The sequence below is a fragment of the Vitis riparia genome, chromosome 13 (genome assembly GCF_004353265.1).
Source record: "Vitis riparia cultivar Riparia Gloire de Montpellier isolate 1030 chromosome 13, EGFV_Vit.rip_1.0, whole genome shotgun sequence".
In the NCBI taxonomy this organism is placed as follows: Eukaryota; Viridiplantae; Streptophyta; class Magnoliopsida; order Vitales; family Vitaceae; genus Vitis; species Vitis riparia.
In genome coordinates this window covers 22,980,590-22,997,909 of record NC_048443.1, presented here as the reverse complement: position 1 = coordinate 22,997,909, position 17,320 = coordinate 22,980,590, and the positions used below count along the sequence as shown (strand labels likewise).

Genomic DNA, 17,320 nt, shown 5'->3' with positions numbered 1-17,320 from the left:
AACCTTATTTTCAAATGCTCACATTTGAGTGAAGGTGATTGCTGAGAAGAAACTACTACTTGAAAAAGGCTACAAATGGTGCTTGGCTTTTATTTATTGCTCATCAATACCCTTAACAGATACAGATAAAATTAAACATCACGAGATGCATGAAAAACAACATCCAACATCTACTCAAAAGCAAGGGAATGGAGGGAAAATTTTCAAAACAACTTCAGCTCAACTTCTCAATAATTTTGGCAAGGGCAGAGTAAGTTCCAAAGGCTGAAGACACAACGCCCACTGCAATAATAAGAATACAGAGTGATCCCTACACGATATAACAAGCAAACATGTTAGCAAAAGGAACTGGAACAGTCTGCTTCAAGAATTTAGCTAAATGTCAATGATGCATTGAGCCCTGGAACAAATAGGTTGATGTGATGTGGCCTCATGAACTGTATCAGCACCTTATATAGAGGACACTTCTAGGAAAAAATTTCATGAGCCTGCCTACTCACAAAACAGGATAACCGGTATATTCAATTTTTGAAACCTAGTGTTGATGGAAAGTTAAAACAAGGGTATGATAATCATAGCCCTGCTTAGATGGAACTTAGATGGGAATGGATTGTGTGGTGGAACAGTTGAATCCCATGAATTACTAATGATGGTAAAGCTTCATACAATTCATCAAGATGATCCAAATCTAATATGCTTTTCATAGGTTTGGATTGAGTATGCTCGTGCTTAGATCAAGTTCGTGTGAATCCACATAACCCATTTGATAACCAAGTTATTTTTGGGTCAGTGTGCATAATACAAAATTGACCACAAACAACCTATTTTATAATCATGTTGATTAGTCTAATTGTTCTATAACCTATTGAATCCATATTTAACTCATTTAAAATTTGATTTTGAATAAATAAGTCAATTGGATTATAAATATGTCATGTTTTGAGATTAATCATATTGACTTAAACAAGACCTAACTCGACATGATTATTAAATGAGTTACATGACATATTACTTGTAATTAGATCGTAATGGGGTTCATGTTTTTAACACTAAGTGTCATATTTGGAGGCCTATTTAGTTTGAGTACTAGAATTTTGACATGACATGAATATGACCCAACAACCCAAATTACGACCCTACTAATGACCACCAACAACCTTTAGTAAGAGGTGTTTCCAAGCCTATTATGCCTAATAAATTACTAGTCTTGAAGAGATGCCAAAAAGAAGAGGCAAAATATAAGGTTAATACATTTAAATATTAATCTTGTTGTTTGAGCTTCTAGCAAGGTAAGTTTTTTAGCTTAGGAAACAACTTAGAGAATGATTTTAACTATGGACCAATTTAAAAAAGAAGAGTGAGTTCTGATGGGTTATTGTTATATGTGCAAAAATTTAGAAGAATCAGTAAATCATCTCCTCATCTGATGTGGGAAAGCTAGAGAGTTATGGCACTTTCTATTTTCCATTTTTTGGCATCTCGTGGATTCTTCCATTTTTGGTGAAGGACCTATTCATGGGTTCGAATGGGAGCTTGCATGGGCAAGAAGAGAAGGAAGGCTTAGAGAATCGCTCCTCTTTACTTTTTTTTTGAACAATTTGCAAGGAACGAAACTGAAGTATCTTTGAAGGGGAGCAAAGCACTATCCAATATCTTAAGGACTCCTTCATTGCTAATAGAATAGTTGTGCCCTAAGTCCGAAGGTAGGGTTGTTGCAGGCTGCTGTAGTTTGAAGCTTTTATCTCACATGTATATTTCCGGAGCATTGTATTTGTCACTTCAAATTGAAGCTTTTCTTTTCCATCTATCTATCTATCTATCTATTTCTCTCTCTCTATATATATTCTTATTTGCCTTTAAAAAAATGTTCTTATCATTTTTACCAATGCTTAAACAGATGTGCATTGCTCATACCTGAAAACGTGTGATTTTTCCCCTCAAGATGCTTAGGAAACAAGCACATGGAAGTATTAAAGTCTGCAAAAAAAAAAAGATATCTATTAGCATGGAAGTATATGTTTCCCATTTGAAAACAAATGGGAAGGTAAAATTGCTGGAAAAGCTAAATGATAAAAACAGCACAAGAAAACTTACTACAAGCATTGTGAGAAAAGATCCAATCAATGCCATCACCAAACCTGCAACCAGATAAAAGGATAGTGATGACATAGTGGAATAAAGGAGCAGCAAAAGGTCAAAGGCTTAAATAATCCGAGGGTTATGAAGAAATGGTACGGAAGATCCAAATGGGTTCCACCAGATTTAAGTTTAAAATCAAAATTTAAGTATATTTGATAAGTTGCTTTTACTTCTACTTGTTTTATTTGGTTCAATATGCTCTCTATGGTTGCTGAGGAGACAAAGGGAAATAATGGACCAAGCATCATCACAATCAAAATAGAATGAGAGAACTTACCGAAGAAGGGAACGGTGAGGCCCACAAGCAATGTAGAGATCACCAGGGCTGTTCTAATGAGGATTGCATACATGTGAGATTTGGATTGGTTTGAAGGGATCAACTCTTCCAGACTCATTGCTACTGGAGACATGGTTAATGCATATGTGGCTCTAATTAAGGAAAAATTTTCTGTTGTTCTTCTTTAAAAAAAGTAAAAAAAGAAAAAAAGAAAAAAATGAAAGAGCTCAAATGCTTTACTCTTCATCTGGAATTGGGATTTGGCCATGAGAGAAACAGGATAAACTTCTTTCATATGTTTTCATAAAGGAAATAAAGGGAGGAAATATGGCTACTATCATTTTCTAAACCATAAAAAGAGGGGCAAAATGATGACATAAGAATTAATTTTTACACTTTCTTCAATCCATTATAGTTATCTCCACTGAGGGAGAGTGCCAAACTGCAATACCTACTCTCCACCTCCACTTTATTTCCTTTCTTTGCTACAATTTTTCCTTAAGGGCTCTAACTAGAAGGGGGAAAGGGGAATTTTAAAATCATTTCTTATCTCTGCATCAATACTTCCAGAGGGTTCTAATAAAGCAAAAGGAGCGATCCTTCTTTGCATAAGCTCTATTTTTCATCACCTGAAAATCTAATTATATTAGAAAAAGGATATTTGGTAAAAGGGTTAACTACCTGCAAAAGAACAAACAGGATATATAGATCAAAGAAACTGCAATATAATAGTGGAAGAAGTGATTTACAACATAGGCAGCAATAATTTTGTTGCATCTGCATATCGAAAAATCATGCTGAAGGTGACAAATTTGAGTTAAAACCCAACCCAGATTGGCATGCTTTAGTCATTCACCGGGGAACTTGTCCCTGCAGTGACTAGAGTTGAACCAAATTCAAATTAAGCAGAAACAAAGCTGACAAAGGGCAGGAGCAGATTAAAATCTTTGTCATTTGATTGTTTCTTAGATGAACTTATCAGTTAAGCTATTTAACTACATTAACATGCCAGTTGACGAAATTAGAACCAGACCAGCCTCATTTCCATGTCATGACAGCTGGTTCAGTGTTAACAAGGTTTTTTCCTGTGATGTACCAAGACAAGATGTTTAAAAAAGAAGTCTACAATGCCATGTTTGTGGTGATAACTCAACTAATATTCCCTTACATTCCTCTTAAGAGAATAATGGTTAGTCTAGGGATCATGTAACAAAGAACAAATTAGAGACTCTGAACTATATAATGAAAACTTTCATGAGCATACCGTTGTCCACACTGCAATCTTAGAGGCAACCAAATCTTGGGGCATGTTAAGAGTGAATTGTGATAATGTTGATTCTCCAAACATTTGGTATCCCAACACAGCAACTCCAGCATATAAGAGAGTACAAATAGCAAAGCTGCATTAAGAATGGATGTTGACTGTTGAGTGCAAAGAAAATTAGAGGAACTTTAAAATTACAAGTTATTTTTAATTTAGAAGCTGGAGACTTTGGAATGTTTAATTAATGGCCCTCTCCTAACTTATATATAACATATGGTGCAGAAATAGTGGCAGGTCTTGGTATGACTGGTTTAAAATCAACAACACTAGGCTGGCATTTGGTAAAGCAAACTTGCAGGTTATATATGGTCTAGGAACATCTTGAATTTTTAAACAAAGCAAAAGATAAAGAATTAAACACATACCCTGATACTAAGGCCTAGTGACAAATAAAAAAAAAACAAAATAAAAAATAAAAAAAAACCCCAATTGTAAGTAAGATAGTTCATCATCTTCAAATACCTAATTAGGAGTACTGATGGGTATTGGTTTGGTTTTGCCATTGAAGTATAGATGTTTGGGAAAACAGCATGCCCTGAATAGCAGTAGCCATAGAGACCAATAGCAACAGGAAGATTGGTGAGGTTCAGTACAGTCCCTTCACTTTGAAAGCCAACCTGATCTACTAGGCCAACCCAAAACAAGCAGAGGACCACCAATATCGAAGCAACAACTCCCCCAGCTGAAAAAAGAAAAAGAAAAAAAGAAAGAAGCCCAAACTAAGAATTACCAAAGAAATCAAGCCTCGGATATGATAATTCAGTCCATATACACTTGCAATTTATGTATAATGTAACTATGTATATACCAGGCTTCATAAAAAAAAACTTCAAAATCCATAAGACATAGCTACGTCTACATCTACACGGTCCAATACTTACCAGAGATGTAACTAAGAACACTGAGATCTCGGAGCCAGACAGTAGGAAGAACAGCCAGGGTGGTCATCAATGCGAATAGATGGTGTGATCCTAAGTCAAAGACTCCAAAGTTTAAATGGGCATTTGGAAAGAGTGATGATAAATTATCACTCTCCAGAATTATATATTCAACACAACAAGCCTGCAGGAAAGAAGATGGTGATCATCAGTACCTTGCACCTATGCTCTAAATGAACATCATACTGAGCACATGATTCAGAAACAAAATTTGATGAGAACAAAACTGAAAAAAAATGAAGGATGCGAACAACCTCAAGAAAAGCCACCAATTTCCTTATATGAGAACAGTCCTTTCACATTTAATAAATGTTAAGTTACCAAGTGTTCCAAATAATCATCCTGCTCTGAATTTTGATGATGCCAGTCATATAATTTTAATGGCAGTCATTGAGCACTGAGAAATATTCCAAGAATGTTTTGAGGGGAGGACCCCAAAATTAGACGTTAAAAATCCATTTCTTCAATCAAACTAAAATCTTTATGTTTGATTTTCCTACAAGAGACCCATCTTATAAGGTACTCATTAACTGCCACTAAGTCCACCCATCAATAGACGTCCTCCAAATTTCCTCTACTGTGCAATAAATCAACTTTCCTAATTAAATATTAACACCTTTTTATTATGCTAATAATTATACTAATAAAAATTATTATTATTATTATGATTATTATTGTCGTTGACTCGTTGTTTTTTTTTTTTTTTGCTTTACTTTTGGATAATTTTGAAACTATAAAATGATAAAATTGCCATAATATCATTATAGATCAAGATAGATATCCGTGTCGCAAGAATCTGAAAAAATTGTACCACCCATAATCTTCTGACGGATTTTTTTTCACGAGTCGTCACGTCTAAACTGTGGACTCGACGACAAATGTGTAGGCCCAATTCAACCGAATTATCATATATATATGCCGGCTCACTTTCTAGCTCCCTTTCACATCCCTTTACCCCATTCCATTGACGTGACAAAACCTCCAAAAATATTCATATTTGTTTAATTTTTCCTTGTTTTCATGTGTTCTTCAATTCACAAAGAAATACTAAAATAAATGATAAAAAATAGAAAGTTCAATAATAGAACTACAAGTAAAAATTAAAAAATCCACTTCCATGAGAATGAACAATGAAAATTTCTTTTTAAAATTGTATTCTATATTTTTCTTAATTAATTTTGATATGCTTAATATATTGAGTAGAATGGATCAAAATTTGTAAGCACTATGAATTTGATGCAAAATTAAAAAGTGATGTGATTTGATGTGAGCATCAAATAAGAGGGTACGATTTAGAAAGTCAAGCGGATGCACTTACATAGAGTTCCACGTATAGTATTATCTGCGGCCACAAGAAAACAAGCGAAAGAACGTGAGAAGCCAGTCATGTTTGTAAGGTACCGAGCTTAATTTAAGGAAATTGCTATTTAACTTGCATGGTGAAGTTTTCTTTCTTCTGAAAATACTTTGAAAAGTTGAAATAAATTAGAAAAAATAAAATAAAAAGAAGATATTACATTTTTATTTTTTTATTTATTTTTGTTAGATTTGAACTTTACTAATTCTTAACATGTTACCTTATTTTTTCAAACTTTAGTATAATAAAATCTTGATAATATTTGTTTTATGATTGAATAAAAAAATTTAAAATATTTTATTTTGTATTTAATTAAAATAATTAATTGATATCAATCAATATAATTAAAATAAATTTATTATTAATAAATATAATTTAATTATATTGATTATATCAATATGTTATTTTTAATTGAATAGAAAAAAAATATTTTAACTTTTTTTATTCAATTAAAAATACAAACACCACTTTCCTTTACCCTCGTTTACCTTGAAAAAACAGTCATAAAAAAGATAAATACTGAATATTGCTAAACCAATTAAAAAAATATAAAACTTTTAATTCGGTTAAATTCACAAGTATCTAAGTTTTGATTAAATGTGTATAGTCTTCATTAATTTAAAATTTATTAGATTTTTTTTTTCATTTGTTATTTTTTTATTTGGATCTCCTTTCATAAGTATCATTTATAAGATTTCATTATCCTGAATTTTTTAAACAAATTTTAAAGTCATTCTCTTTTTTTTTTTTTTTTATTGTATGTTTATAAGATTTTCTGTAGTTTATATAAAAGTTATTATTATTATTTTTATTTTGAAAATAAAAAATATCCAACCGACACTAACCTAATTAATTGTTTTCCATACTTGCTGGGTATTCTTTGTTACTCAAAAAGTTGATGACAAGGGGAGATAAAAAGGATAGAAGAAGGAGACTCACCGAGATGGCAAATCGGCCTGTAGTACCAAATGCAGCTTGGCCAATGTCTGGGTAAGTTTCAAGCCCTGGAGCACTATCCAAGCAGTAACGCAAGAGAATCCCAGTGTAGAATGACAGCAATGCGAATATAAGCAGTATTGATAGTCCAACCCATCCCCCTTCTTTCACCGCATATGGAGTAGAAAGAATTCCGACTCCACACAATACATTCATCCCTGCACATAGCCAATGTAAGCGTTTTAGTGCAAGATTTCATATGATCATTACAGGAAATATACCCTCATCTGTTATTTCTTGACGACTGCAGAGACCCATGTCATCATTGTTGCTTTCAGGGTACACATGGACACTATGGGAAGCAATCAAATCGTATGTGGCAATACATTTCTTCTTTCCCTTCTAGGGTCTCAGTACTGTTTTCTTTCCCATTTGCAAGTTTCATCAACAAAAAGGCATGGGCAAATTGTTCATGTCTCTCACACTGAAAGACACGGTGAATCAACTTGCTGACAGCTAGCCGGTTTTTTGTCCGTAAGTTGATTTTTCATGTGAACCATGTGCAATCCTAGCCTTGTTTACCACACCTTAGTTTACAAGAGGTATTGGGTAGGTTTCTTTTAGAAGCAAATAAATAAAGCTCATAAAGATACTTCCTATAGTATAAGCTCAGAGAGGAGGCAGAATTATTTATTTTTATTTTTATTTTTTCCCCTTTTGTTTATTGTTATATTGATATAACAAATGAAATTAATCCATCAGATCTGAAGGTATATGTTTGTTGTATACAGAAATTAGGCGCCAAATTAGTAAAAAATGAGATGCAGAAAGTTGGAAGCACAGAATTAAAATTAGCCGAAAATTAAGACATTTTGTCTGTAGTATTGGAGATGGCACTAGAAGACATTCAACTATTCAAGATCTCGGTTTTTAAAGAGTAGCAAGCTGATAGAGAATTGAGTAGACGGTATAATAGTGACATCATCAACCCTATCTTTAGCCACTAATTGGAGAGAGAGGGGAGACACAGGTGGCCCCAGAACCAGCTATTCAAGTTCATCTGCAGGGATGGGCCAGTATATTCAACACTATTTGACTGGCTTTCATGTCCGTGCAGTTGAAGGCCCACCAGAAAATTTTATTCTAACCGGTTGTATGGCAAGTTGGACGTCGAGGGTAATCTAAAATTTCTTACACTCGCACACATGAACTGTGTATCTCAATCAACATCTTTTGCATACCAACAACTAAAACCACTCCCATTTGTGGTTTAAATGGATTTCTTCTTATGTTCTGTTATGCCTAGGAGTCTACTTCACAATTATCATGGGTAAATTTGTCCTACTTACTGTTTAAAGCCACAGATCAATAATTTAGATGCAATCGATACAAAATAATCATTGTTAGGGATTCTCTAGATTCATTCATCATTGATAATTATAAATAAAATACAAGTGAAGAATTCATTCGTCTTTTGATGTTGCAAAATTTAAGAGGTGGGAGAGCCAAATAAAGTCAACTGCCGATTGAGTATTGGAGTTTTCTCGGAAGGGATGGGGTAGATCCTCATCTTGAGGATATTATAAAAACGTTCAAATTTTCTTGTCCTTGGTGGAGTTGAAGTAAAAATTAAAATAGGTTACGCAAGCACAAAAGGATTAAGAGTCGTGAACAACAACGTATCTCTATGGCAGATGCAGTGTGTCGACTTTTGATTGATCTCTATTAAATGATTCTACCCTATTTGATCCTGAAAGATGAGGAATAAGCATGAGTATCATACCATTTAGCACAGCCTGTCCATATGAGCTCTGGCGTGAAATTGGAACTTCATGTGAGACCTTGTGGGGTTTTTGATCTAGACCTGCCTTTTTTATATAAGACCTTCTTGATGGTGGAATTGGGGGAAGCAACGAATGAGAACTACGCCTTTGTTGCTCCTGTTGCTCATCTGCTACTGATGGTAGCAGAGGTTTTACCAAAGAAGACAATACTTCAGGTGTGTGTCTCCTTGTTAGTGATGAGGAAAGAAATGAACTGCCTAATCTTGACAGGGACGGAGTGCCCAAAAACCCAATACTTGGAGACGGTACACTACTGTACAGATCAATAGATTGCCTGAAATGTAAGTAGAAAAAACAATGAGGATTTGTAGATTCGCATTGAAAATTTTAATATAACCATCACATTGGGATTTTATCAAGAACTTATGACCTTAATAATTGCAAACTTTTGAGAAAGCAACAAAGATTTTGTAAAAATATTCAACCATTGATTTTGTAAAAAGATTTTGACAACATCCAGTGTAGTTTTAGCATGCTTTTCAGCAAAAACCAAGCTCAAAAAGCACATTGCTTTCAGGATATCTGCCTCAATAAAAGCTTATTCGAAAGCAAATTTAACAGATATGATAAATTATATATACAACACACATGTTCTTTTTAGGAAGCTTACAAAGAGAACCTGCCAAATTCAAGCTACCAGAAAAATTATCCATATGCTGATAAATTTTCCTACTGGAAGAAAGGAAGCCTCAAAAATTAAGCGTCTAATAAATTCATGAAAATCGAGGATAACGGAACGAGAAAAGACAGAGTATACCTGTAACTTTGAGGCCATGAAGTATTGTAAGAACTGGGTTTGTTCTGCTGCTCAATTTCAGTGGAAGAATGGGAAGAATCCGAATCATGTCCGTCATTATTGCCTCTGTTTGACATGTTCTCTTCATCCTCTTCATCACTCTCAATGTAGAAGCTGTGATCCGAGACTGAATTATTCATTTTGTTTCTGATCTTTCACTTCAGAACGCCTTGTTTCTGCAAAGAAAGGCCCACAAACCTTACTACTCTGAAATTCCACCTCTCTTAGATAAGAAAATAAAAAGGTAGATCACTCAAAGAATGACCAAAACCTTTAGCTATGCATTCTTACATTTTCAATAAATCCAACTAATAACTGGATCTAGGGTTTAAAATGAAAACACACAAAAGCAAAGAAAAAATATAAACTGATCCTTGAAATTTGCATACCTTCAATATATAGGACTGCCGAACCACCTCAAAATTTGGATGCTTATTTTACAAGAGATTTCCTGCCAAAATGAACACCAAATTCTAGTAAAACGCATAATCATTCCAAAAATCACGCAACAAAGAAAGAAAAAAAATTCAAAAATCCAAACAATTCCAAAATAAAAATAAAAATTACAGGCTAAAATGATCCTTAATCAATAAATAAGGACAAAAATGGAATTCAAAAAACAAGGATTTTCACAAATTTTATAGCGCAGGTTTGAATTCTCCAAAATGAGCTTAGATTTATTCAAAGAACAGAGACATCGTCACTATATATAGATATAGATGAAAAAGGCATGTTATATTTTACGGTTCAAATCCTCTGCAAATCAATTCCGCACACTTCCTCAAACACCTACTCCCTCCCTGGCATACGAATTCATCCTTGCTCCGCAAGCTATAAAACTGAACTTCTCAACTTCTACGAATTCATTTTTCAAATAGCAAACAATGAAACGACGATATCATACATACGTGCAATCAGAGCTCCGAAAGCAAATGAAAAATGAGAGATACAGTTATGGTTTATGGAGAACCAAATCTGAGAGAGAGGAAGGAGAAGGAGAAGAAGGAGAAGAAGCAGAGAGTGTTTTCCGTTGCAGTTTCTTCCTGCGGTGGCGTCATCTATTTATAATACTAGTCTCATTCGTATCGAAAGTGAAGATGACGACGACGACGACAGTGAATATCATACGCGCGCGACTGGGTCTTAACGTGCTACAAACGCCGCTACGTCAAAGTCCAGCGCGGTCGTTGCTGGAAACCTTAATTTTCTTGCTGATTTTACTTTTTAATCCATACGCTTCCCATACCTTTACCTCCTGATGTATTTTCATTCTGGTATATTTTGAGAAAAAAAATTCAAAAAATAAATTTAACATTAATAAATTATTATTATATATTTTTAAAAATTAGTTTCGCTTATTTTTTTAGTGTATATAAAAATTAAATTTTTTTTTAATTAATTTTAATTATATTAATTCCTTTTAGATTTTTATATGAAAAAAAAAAGAAAAAGTTTTCGACGTTTAAGATTATCTTTACAAATTTAAGAAGGGTGACATTTAATATACTCATCTTTTCTATTTATATTTCCAATTTTATCGGGAGAAAATATGCATATATATTTAAGGGATAATTGTGTTTTAAACCCAATTGGACCCAAAAATTAAGTTTTTGTCTGTATAAGTTCACTATTTAAACTCAAGACCTATAGTAAGTGTGAAAATTGATAATAAGGATATCAATTTTTTATCTTTCCAGAAATGACATTTGCTCACTATGAAAAAAAAAAAAGGTAGAAAAGATTAATTTAAATTTTATTCATTTTGTAAACCTCAATAAAATTTAATATGATTTATTGATTTGAAAAAAATACACCATTTTCCAAAAAAATAAAAATAAATTATTATTATTATTATTTAAAAATCAAACATCTTGAAAAATATATATTTTTAAAATTTTGTATATAAAAAATAACTAAAAATATGTCAAATTTATTTTTTAAAAATTATATATTTTTAGAATATAATTTTTTAAAAATAATAAATTTTCAGAATAATTATTAAAAAAATTAAAATAAAAAAATTTGTCAAATATTATGGTAGAAAATAATTTTAAATGGTATATTGGTCTCTTCATATTTTACATCATATCCATCAATTATGAAACTTATATGGACCAAAATTGAATTTTTGGACCCAGGTCCAAAACACAATTATTCCTATATTTAATAATAATTTTATTTGCAATTTATTTGGACAGGTGTGGATGGGTTGCCACCTATGAATATGACGAGTGTACACATAGATTTTAGGTTATGCATATTAATTTTTGTCTTGAAATCGTGATGAGTAAAGTTTGACCCTTCTAATTAGCGGCGGATACAATGCATTTGTTATGAGTACGTCTGGGGACTTATGTCCTTTCTGCATTCTATGGAGCTATACAACTTTATTAATGTAAGGCCTTAGATTGCATTAAGGCATGGTAATTTTTGTATTGGTATGGGTAAATAGTCAATACCCATGAGTTTTTCATGGTGAGTAGAGGTCTCACTTATAGTGTTGGCATGGGAACTGTGGATTCATAATTGCTTCAAGCATAGAGTTTGACTTCAAGGGTGCTTTGCGTTTCAAGTGGAAGCTTAAATTATTTGTAATAAAAAATTCTACCTAGCCTTCACCTCCTCAAAGATTCTTATGAGAACGAAAAGTAATTTCCTTTTCATCGGATTGATGTAACTATTGTGGTATGATGCGACCATGTGGTCACTTTGGTGTTATTTACAAATGGTTCTCTTTATGTCTCTTATGCATAAAGATTTTGGCTTATTATTTAAGAGGATTGATAGTTGTGCTAAGTAAACATTTTCTCTTTCTTCTCCTCTTTTGTTTGCTTTGCTTTATTTGTCTTGATTGATCATCATCTTACATAAACATTTTCTCTTTCTATTTAAAAAAAATTAATTATAACTTATTTTATTAAAAAATATTTTATTTTTATCTATATACTAAAAATAGTAAAATAAAAATTAATTTATTAATTTTATATATAGTCGCAGGACGAGATGGGGTAATACTCGAACTCGCCCCGAGTTTTAAAAAAATTCTTAAACTCGTTGCAAACCGATTTATTAAAATTGAATCACGTCCCATTAGGGGTGGACGGGTTTTTTGTCATCCCTGTTTTGTTGGCCATTATTTTAATACTATTTAAATATTAAAAGAATGAGTGGATGGCCTAGAACATGTCATCTCATAATTTCTTTATATATCACATAAGAAATTGTTTGGTTTCGTTTGGGCCTCACAAAACTTGCTAGAAATGGTGGGATTTAGAGAGAGAAAGTGGAGAAATCAAGGTAAAAAGAGAGATAGAGATAGAGAGAGAGAGAGAATGATAGACTTTTAGTTAGATTTGAATTCCAAATGGTTTTTTGAAGGGTTTAATTGGTCAACTTTCTCTAAAAACTGATTCCAAGATGTAGGAATTATGTTTTTTTTTCTTAATTAAATTCCATTAGACTTTATTAGGATAGTTATACTAAAAAAATTTATTAAGCCACCTTTAAAGGAAGGATCAATGTTTTTGCTTTGTCTCGTTCAATTTAATTTTTATAGTTTAGAGATGGGTTTTGAAAATGTGATAAATGGTTGATGATTTGGGCATTTAAATAGGTTGTATATACTATGTATAAATTGAGATTTTAAGATGTTTTATTTTAGACATAAGTAATGATTAAACACATGTTAAATTAATAAAGATATATTAGAATATTTAAATTAATTAGGGGAAGATTGTAGTAATAAATTGAATCAAAATTTGTGTAAGTAGAAAGCTCAAACTTATTATTTGTGTTCCACAATTTATTATGATAATTAAGAGTGGTAGATTTACATAATTAAATCACAAAAGGGAAGTGAGGGAGGTGAGAGTAGGGTAGGAAGTTTTATCTCATCGTATGCGTAACTTGGTTTTCTTTTCCTATTAAGAATTCATATATCATACATGATCTTGTGTAATATTTATATGCACCATTACTTTATCATGATGGGTTGTTGTTTGGATATAACATTGAGGTATCATGACTTTAATTTTGTGGAGGTGATTCATTGTATGTTTACATGGAAGAAATAGTATGATATTTAACATAGGATAGATAATATATGAAGGATAAATTAATGTGGAGAGTTATATGTGAGTAGTTGTAGGATTGTATTTAGTTTTATATGTTTTGTGGCATTAGGGGTCCTTGGATGGAAATCCCAAAACCCTTCAAGGAAGACAATTTGATGTGGTTGTATAAAGTTGAGTTGATCATGTTGGTCCTGCTCTTGGGTATGGTCCTAAAAGTCATAAGATATGACTTATCCTTATATAACGACCCTTACTTTTTCATGTAGATATTGTTAATTTACTTTAAGCCTAATTAGCTCTCATGACTTTAAAAAACGTCTATATAGTTAAGCAGAACTTATACACATAATATTAGTAATTTTTTCCTATCCAATGTGGGATATAACAACCACCCTTATGCAAACATGATTTTTTATCATGTCCTAAAAGGTTATGAAACCAAACAAACAAATACTTTTTGTGGGGTTAGAGAGACAAAGGTCTACATCAAGGTTGTAAATTGATTTTGATATCATTTGTAATAACCTACTCTTTGTCATGTAGATATTATCTGCTATAAGTTTAAAGACCTCTCAAGACTTCAAGGTGTCTACATGGTTAAGAAGAGTTTATACAATTATAATGTTAAGAGCTTTCCCCCATATTTGATATAGGATCACATCTTAGGTGATAGTCCCAAAACATCCAATCTTTCTTATAAAGTATTGTGTTAGAACATTGATATATGGTATTTTTGTTGGTGAGAGTTCTTAGGTTATTGTGTGAGAAAGAATGGATGAGGCAAACAAGAGATTAGACCACCCACTATTTTTGTTTATGTTTGAGATTATTGTGTGCTAGACAATGCTTAATACAAAAATTAAAATGCACGTTACTACATGCTTTCCTTAGTTTGATTGACTTTCTTGTGGATATACATGAAATGAACATAGATTTTCCTTTTTTGGGTTTTTGTCTTGATAGTAAAGGGATGACTAAGATATTTTGGATGTGGAATTTAATATGTTTTGTAATTTATAACTTTGGTCACTTGATGTGGACCATGCACATAGGATATACATTGTAAAACAACTTTTGGCTTGTAAAATATGATATAATAATTTTATGTGATATATTTAGCAGCACCTAATTTTAAAAAAGCTTTCATGTTCATAAGTCGCCATATCCTTAAATTCTAAATGAATTGAGGCAAGACTTATTACCTCCTTACCCTCAAATTTTGGACTCACTAGTTAAAACCACTATTATAGAAGATTTATTAATGTTTAGATCATGACAAGTAAGGATAAGGTGGATTTGGAGATAGGAAGTTCCATCATGAAGATGTTGCACATGTATAAAGGGTTTTTTGAAGCGGAGTTGAGCTCCTCATAGCACCCCCCTTCGCTCCTGTTTAGAGATGTGGTTTATTAGGGAAATCTTTTGCTTGCTTACCTATTGGTTAGACTCTATTAGGACTTATGCATTTGGCAATTTTGAACTACAATGCATTGGATATGTTAGTGAACAATATCTTTTATATTTACAATGTGAAATACTCTTGAATCAAACATGATCAGTACTTCTTGTCCTTCTAGGGATGAGAGGTTTCCTTTCAAATGCTCTGTTAACAAATGAGGATTTAGATTAGTGTTTGGTAGCCAATATATAGAGAGTTAATGTTTTCGAGTCTCAAGGAAGCCTAATGTTCCTTGCTACTATGGCTTTCTTAGTACTTTTGGCTCCATGTTGGTGTTTTACTTGTTTGCCCTTTGTTTCAAAGTTTCTAACTTTTTTTTAGCTATTCAATTTCAACTTTAAAACCACTTAAGTTGCCTTCCTTGGATAATGAGAGGAAGGTCAAGACCAAGTGATGGTTTGAAGTTAATAATTAGTTAAAAGATAAGGTATTCTTCTTATGTTCTATAAATTGTTCACAACATTTGTAGCCTTGAATTTTATTTCCTTAGTGTTTAGTGTTTCTTTTACCCATGAAGGGGTTTCTATCATATCTAAAAAAGGGTATGTGCTACTCTTTCTTGTTTTTGTGTTTGTGCGTGTGTGTGTGTGTTTTTTACTATTAAAAGATTAAAGAGGAAAATAAATTACAGTTCAATTAAATAAACCCTTCAAAAGGTAAATCCTAAACTTCAACCTCTAATATTGGTGGGTTTGCTAGCTCACATTGTTCAGTTAAGGCTATCATTTATTACACTTTGGTAAAAATGGTCAGGAAGATGGGTGACCCACTTTTCTTATGGATTGATGAGATGAAAGAAATCCTTTCCCCTTCATCCCTAATTAATATCTCTTTGGAAGGTGACCCTCATGAAGGTTCTTTGAAAATCCATAACACCCTCTTATTTTTCTAGTGATGTTAAGATATGGGAGAAACAAGAAGGGGATGTTTTATGTAATGGTCAAGATATCCTATTTTATGGGGAATTACATGATTCTAGTGTTGAGTCAATCCTTATGTGAAATATTCTTTTGTTTCCCTAAGTTCCTTTAGTATTATTCTTGATTTTTGTCATGTCTTTACTCCACAGAAGTGTAAGTTCCTTTAGTGTTATTCTCATTTTTGGTCATGCTTTTACTCCATGGAAGAAAGCAATGCAATATCTCTTCTAATAATGTTCCTATTGCTACCACTATAATTAAACAACCATTGTTACTTCATGGTTTAGTTCACTTGGCTTGATTGCCCAATTTTTCATTATAGATGGATCAATCAACCTTGATAATCAAGCACATCCATTACCATTTTGATTCATCTTTTCCATATGTTGTTTGTACACATGAATTTCTCTTGATGAAAAATACATGGCCAAATTGAAATTTAATTAATTTAAGGAATGTGGTACAGTCTCTATTTGATCCTCTAATTCTTCTATTAAGGAACTTGAATTAGGCCTTAGCTTGGTTTGGACCCCGACATATCTTCTTAGGCTTGGACTTTGGCTTAGATGACGCCTATCAAAGACACACAGATGTTTGATCTTTAAATCTTTAAACTTGTTCTTTAAATCTTCGAACTTGATCTTTGAATTTTGAAGGCTTTGAAAAACTTTTTGAATTCATTAGGCAAGGTTTCCTCAAGTCTTCTTTAGTGTGAAACTTTCCTCATGCATGTTAGTGTGTTGAAAGTTTTGGAATTAACCTTATTTATGAGGATTAAAAACATCATATTTGGATAGTTTTTTTTTTCTTTAGAAATACTATTCCTCAATTAAAATTAATATTTAGAGAGATTTGAAAGACCATATTTAATAGTGTTAACCATATAAAATATTATTTTTAATTAAAAATAATATTTAAAGGCATTTGGAAGACTATATTAAGTAGTCCCTTTGTTTATAAAAGCGAGTTTGGAGGGATGATAAATCTATACTAGGGAGAAAGGTAGGGCTCCTCTAAGGAGTGTTCAAATGATGGTCAAATATGTTTGATGCATCATTGGTAATTAAATGTTGGTCAAATGTGCCTTATGGATCATTGGTAATTCTTTTATCCGTAGGACTTTGGCGTCTTCCAATATTTCTTGAAGTGTCATCGAATCGTGAGATCGAAGATCTCTACTCGTCATTGTCATTTCTTTCTAATAGATAGGTAAAGAAAAGTGGTGAGCTATTTTGACTTTTGTGTATAAATCTTTCA

General features: G+C 32.4%; 1 protein-coding gene across 3 annotated transcripts; it reads right to left on the bottom strand.

The window, feature by feature from the left end:
- Positions 1–59: 59 nt before the first annotated feature.
- LOC117928832 (amino acid transporter AVT1C) lies at positions 60–10,666 on the bottom strand. Of its 3 annotated transcripts, XM_034848871.1 has the most exons (15): positions 10,520–10,666; positions 10,356–10,442; positions 10,001–10,062; positions 9,573–9,787; positions 8,755–9,089; positions 6,975–7,189; positions 5,997–6,020; positions 4,622–4,802; positions 4,203–4,422; positions 3,681–3,816; positions 3,078–3,097; positions 2,417–2,562; positions 2,095–2,138; positions 1,915–1,977; positions 60–310 (listed from the first exon to the last, which is right to left on the bottom strand). In XM_034848871.1, the coding sequence occupies exons 4-15, from the start codon at positions 9,749–9,751 to the stop codon at positions 215–217; spliced, it is 1,659 nt and encodes a 552-aa protein (XP_034704762.1). In that variant the 5' UTR covers positions 9,752–9,787; positions 10,001–10,062; positions 10,356–10,442; positions 10,520–10,666; the 3' UTR covers positions 60–214. The 3 variants fall into 3 exon arrangements, with proteins under 3 accessions (XP_034704762.1, XP_034704761.1, XP_034704763.1); XM_034848870.1 differs by having other exon boundaries at positions 10,356–10,666; XM_034848872.1 differs by lacking the exon at positions 10,356–10,442.
- Between the last annotated feature and the right edge of the window lie 6,654 nt (positions 10,667–17,320).

Excerpts from the sequence above, each read along its gene's own strand:
- LOC117928832 (XM_034848870.1), bottom strand. The coding sequence starts at position 9,751 with ATGAATAATTCAGTCTCGGATCACAGCTTCTACATTGAGAGTGATGAA. Across the intron at positions 4,423-4,621 it reads TGTTCTTAGTTACATCTCTG|CTGGGGGAGTTGTTGCTTCG; the intron begins GTAAGTATTGGA and ends TTCTTTTTTCAG. Across the intron at positions 1,978-2,094 it reads CTTTTCTCACAATGCTTGTA|ACTTTAATACTTCCATGTGC; the intron begins GTAAGTTTTCTT and ends TTTTTTTTGCAG.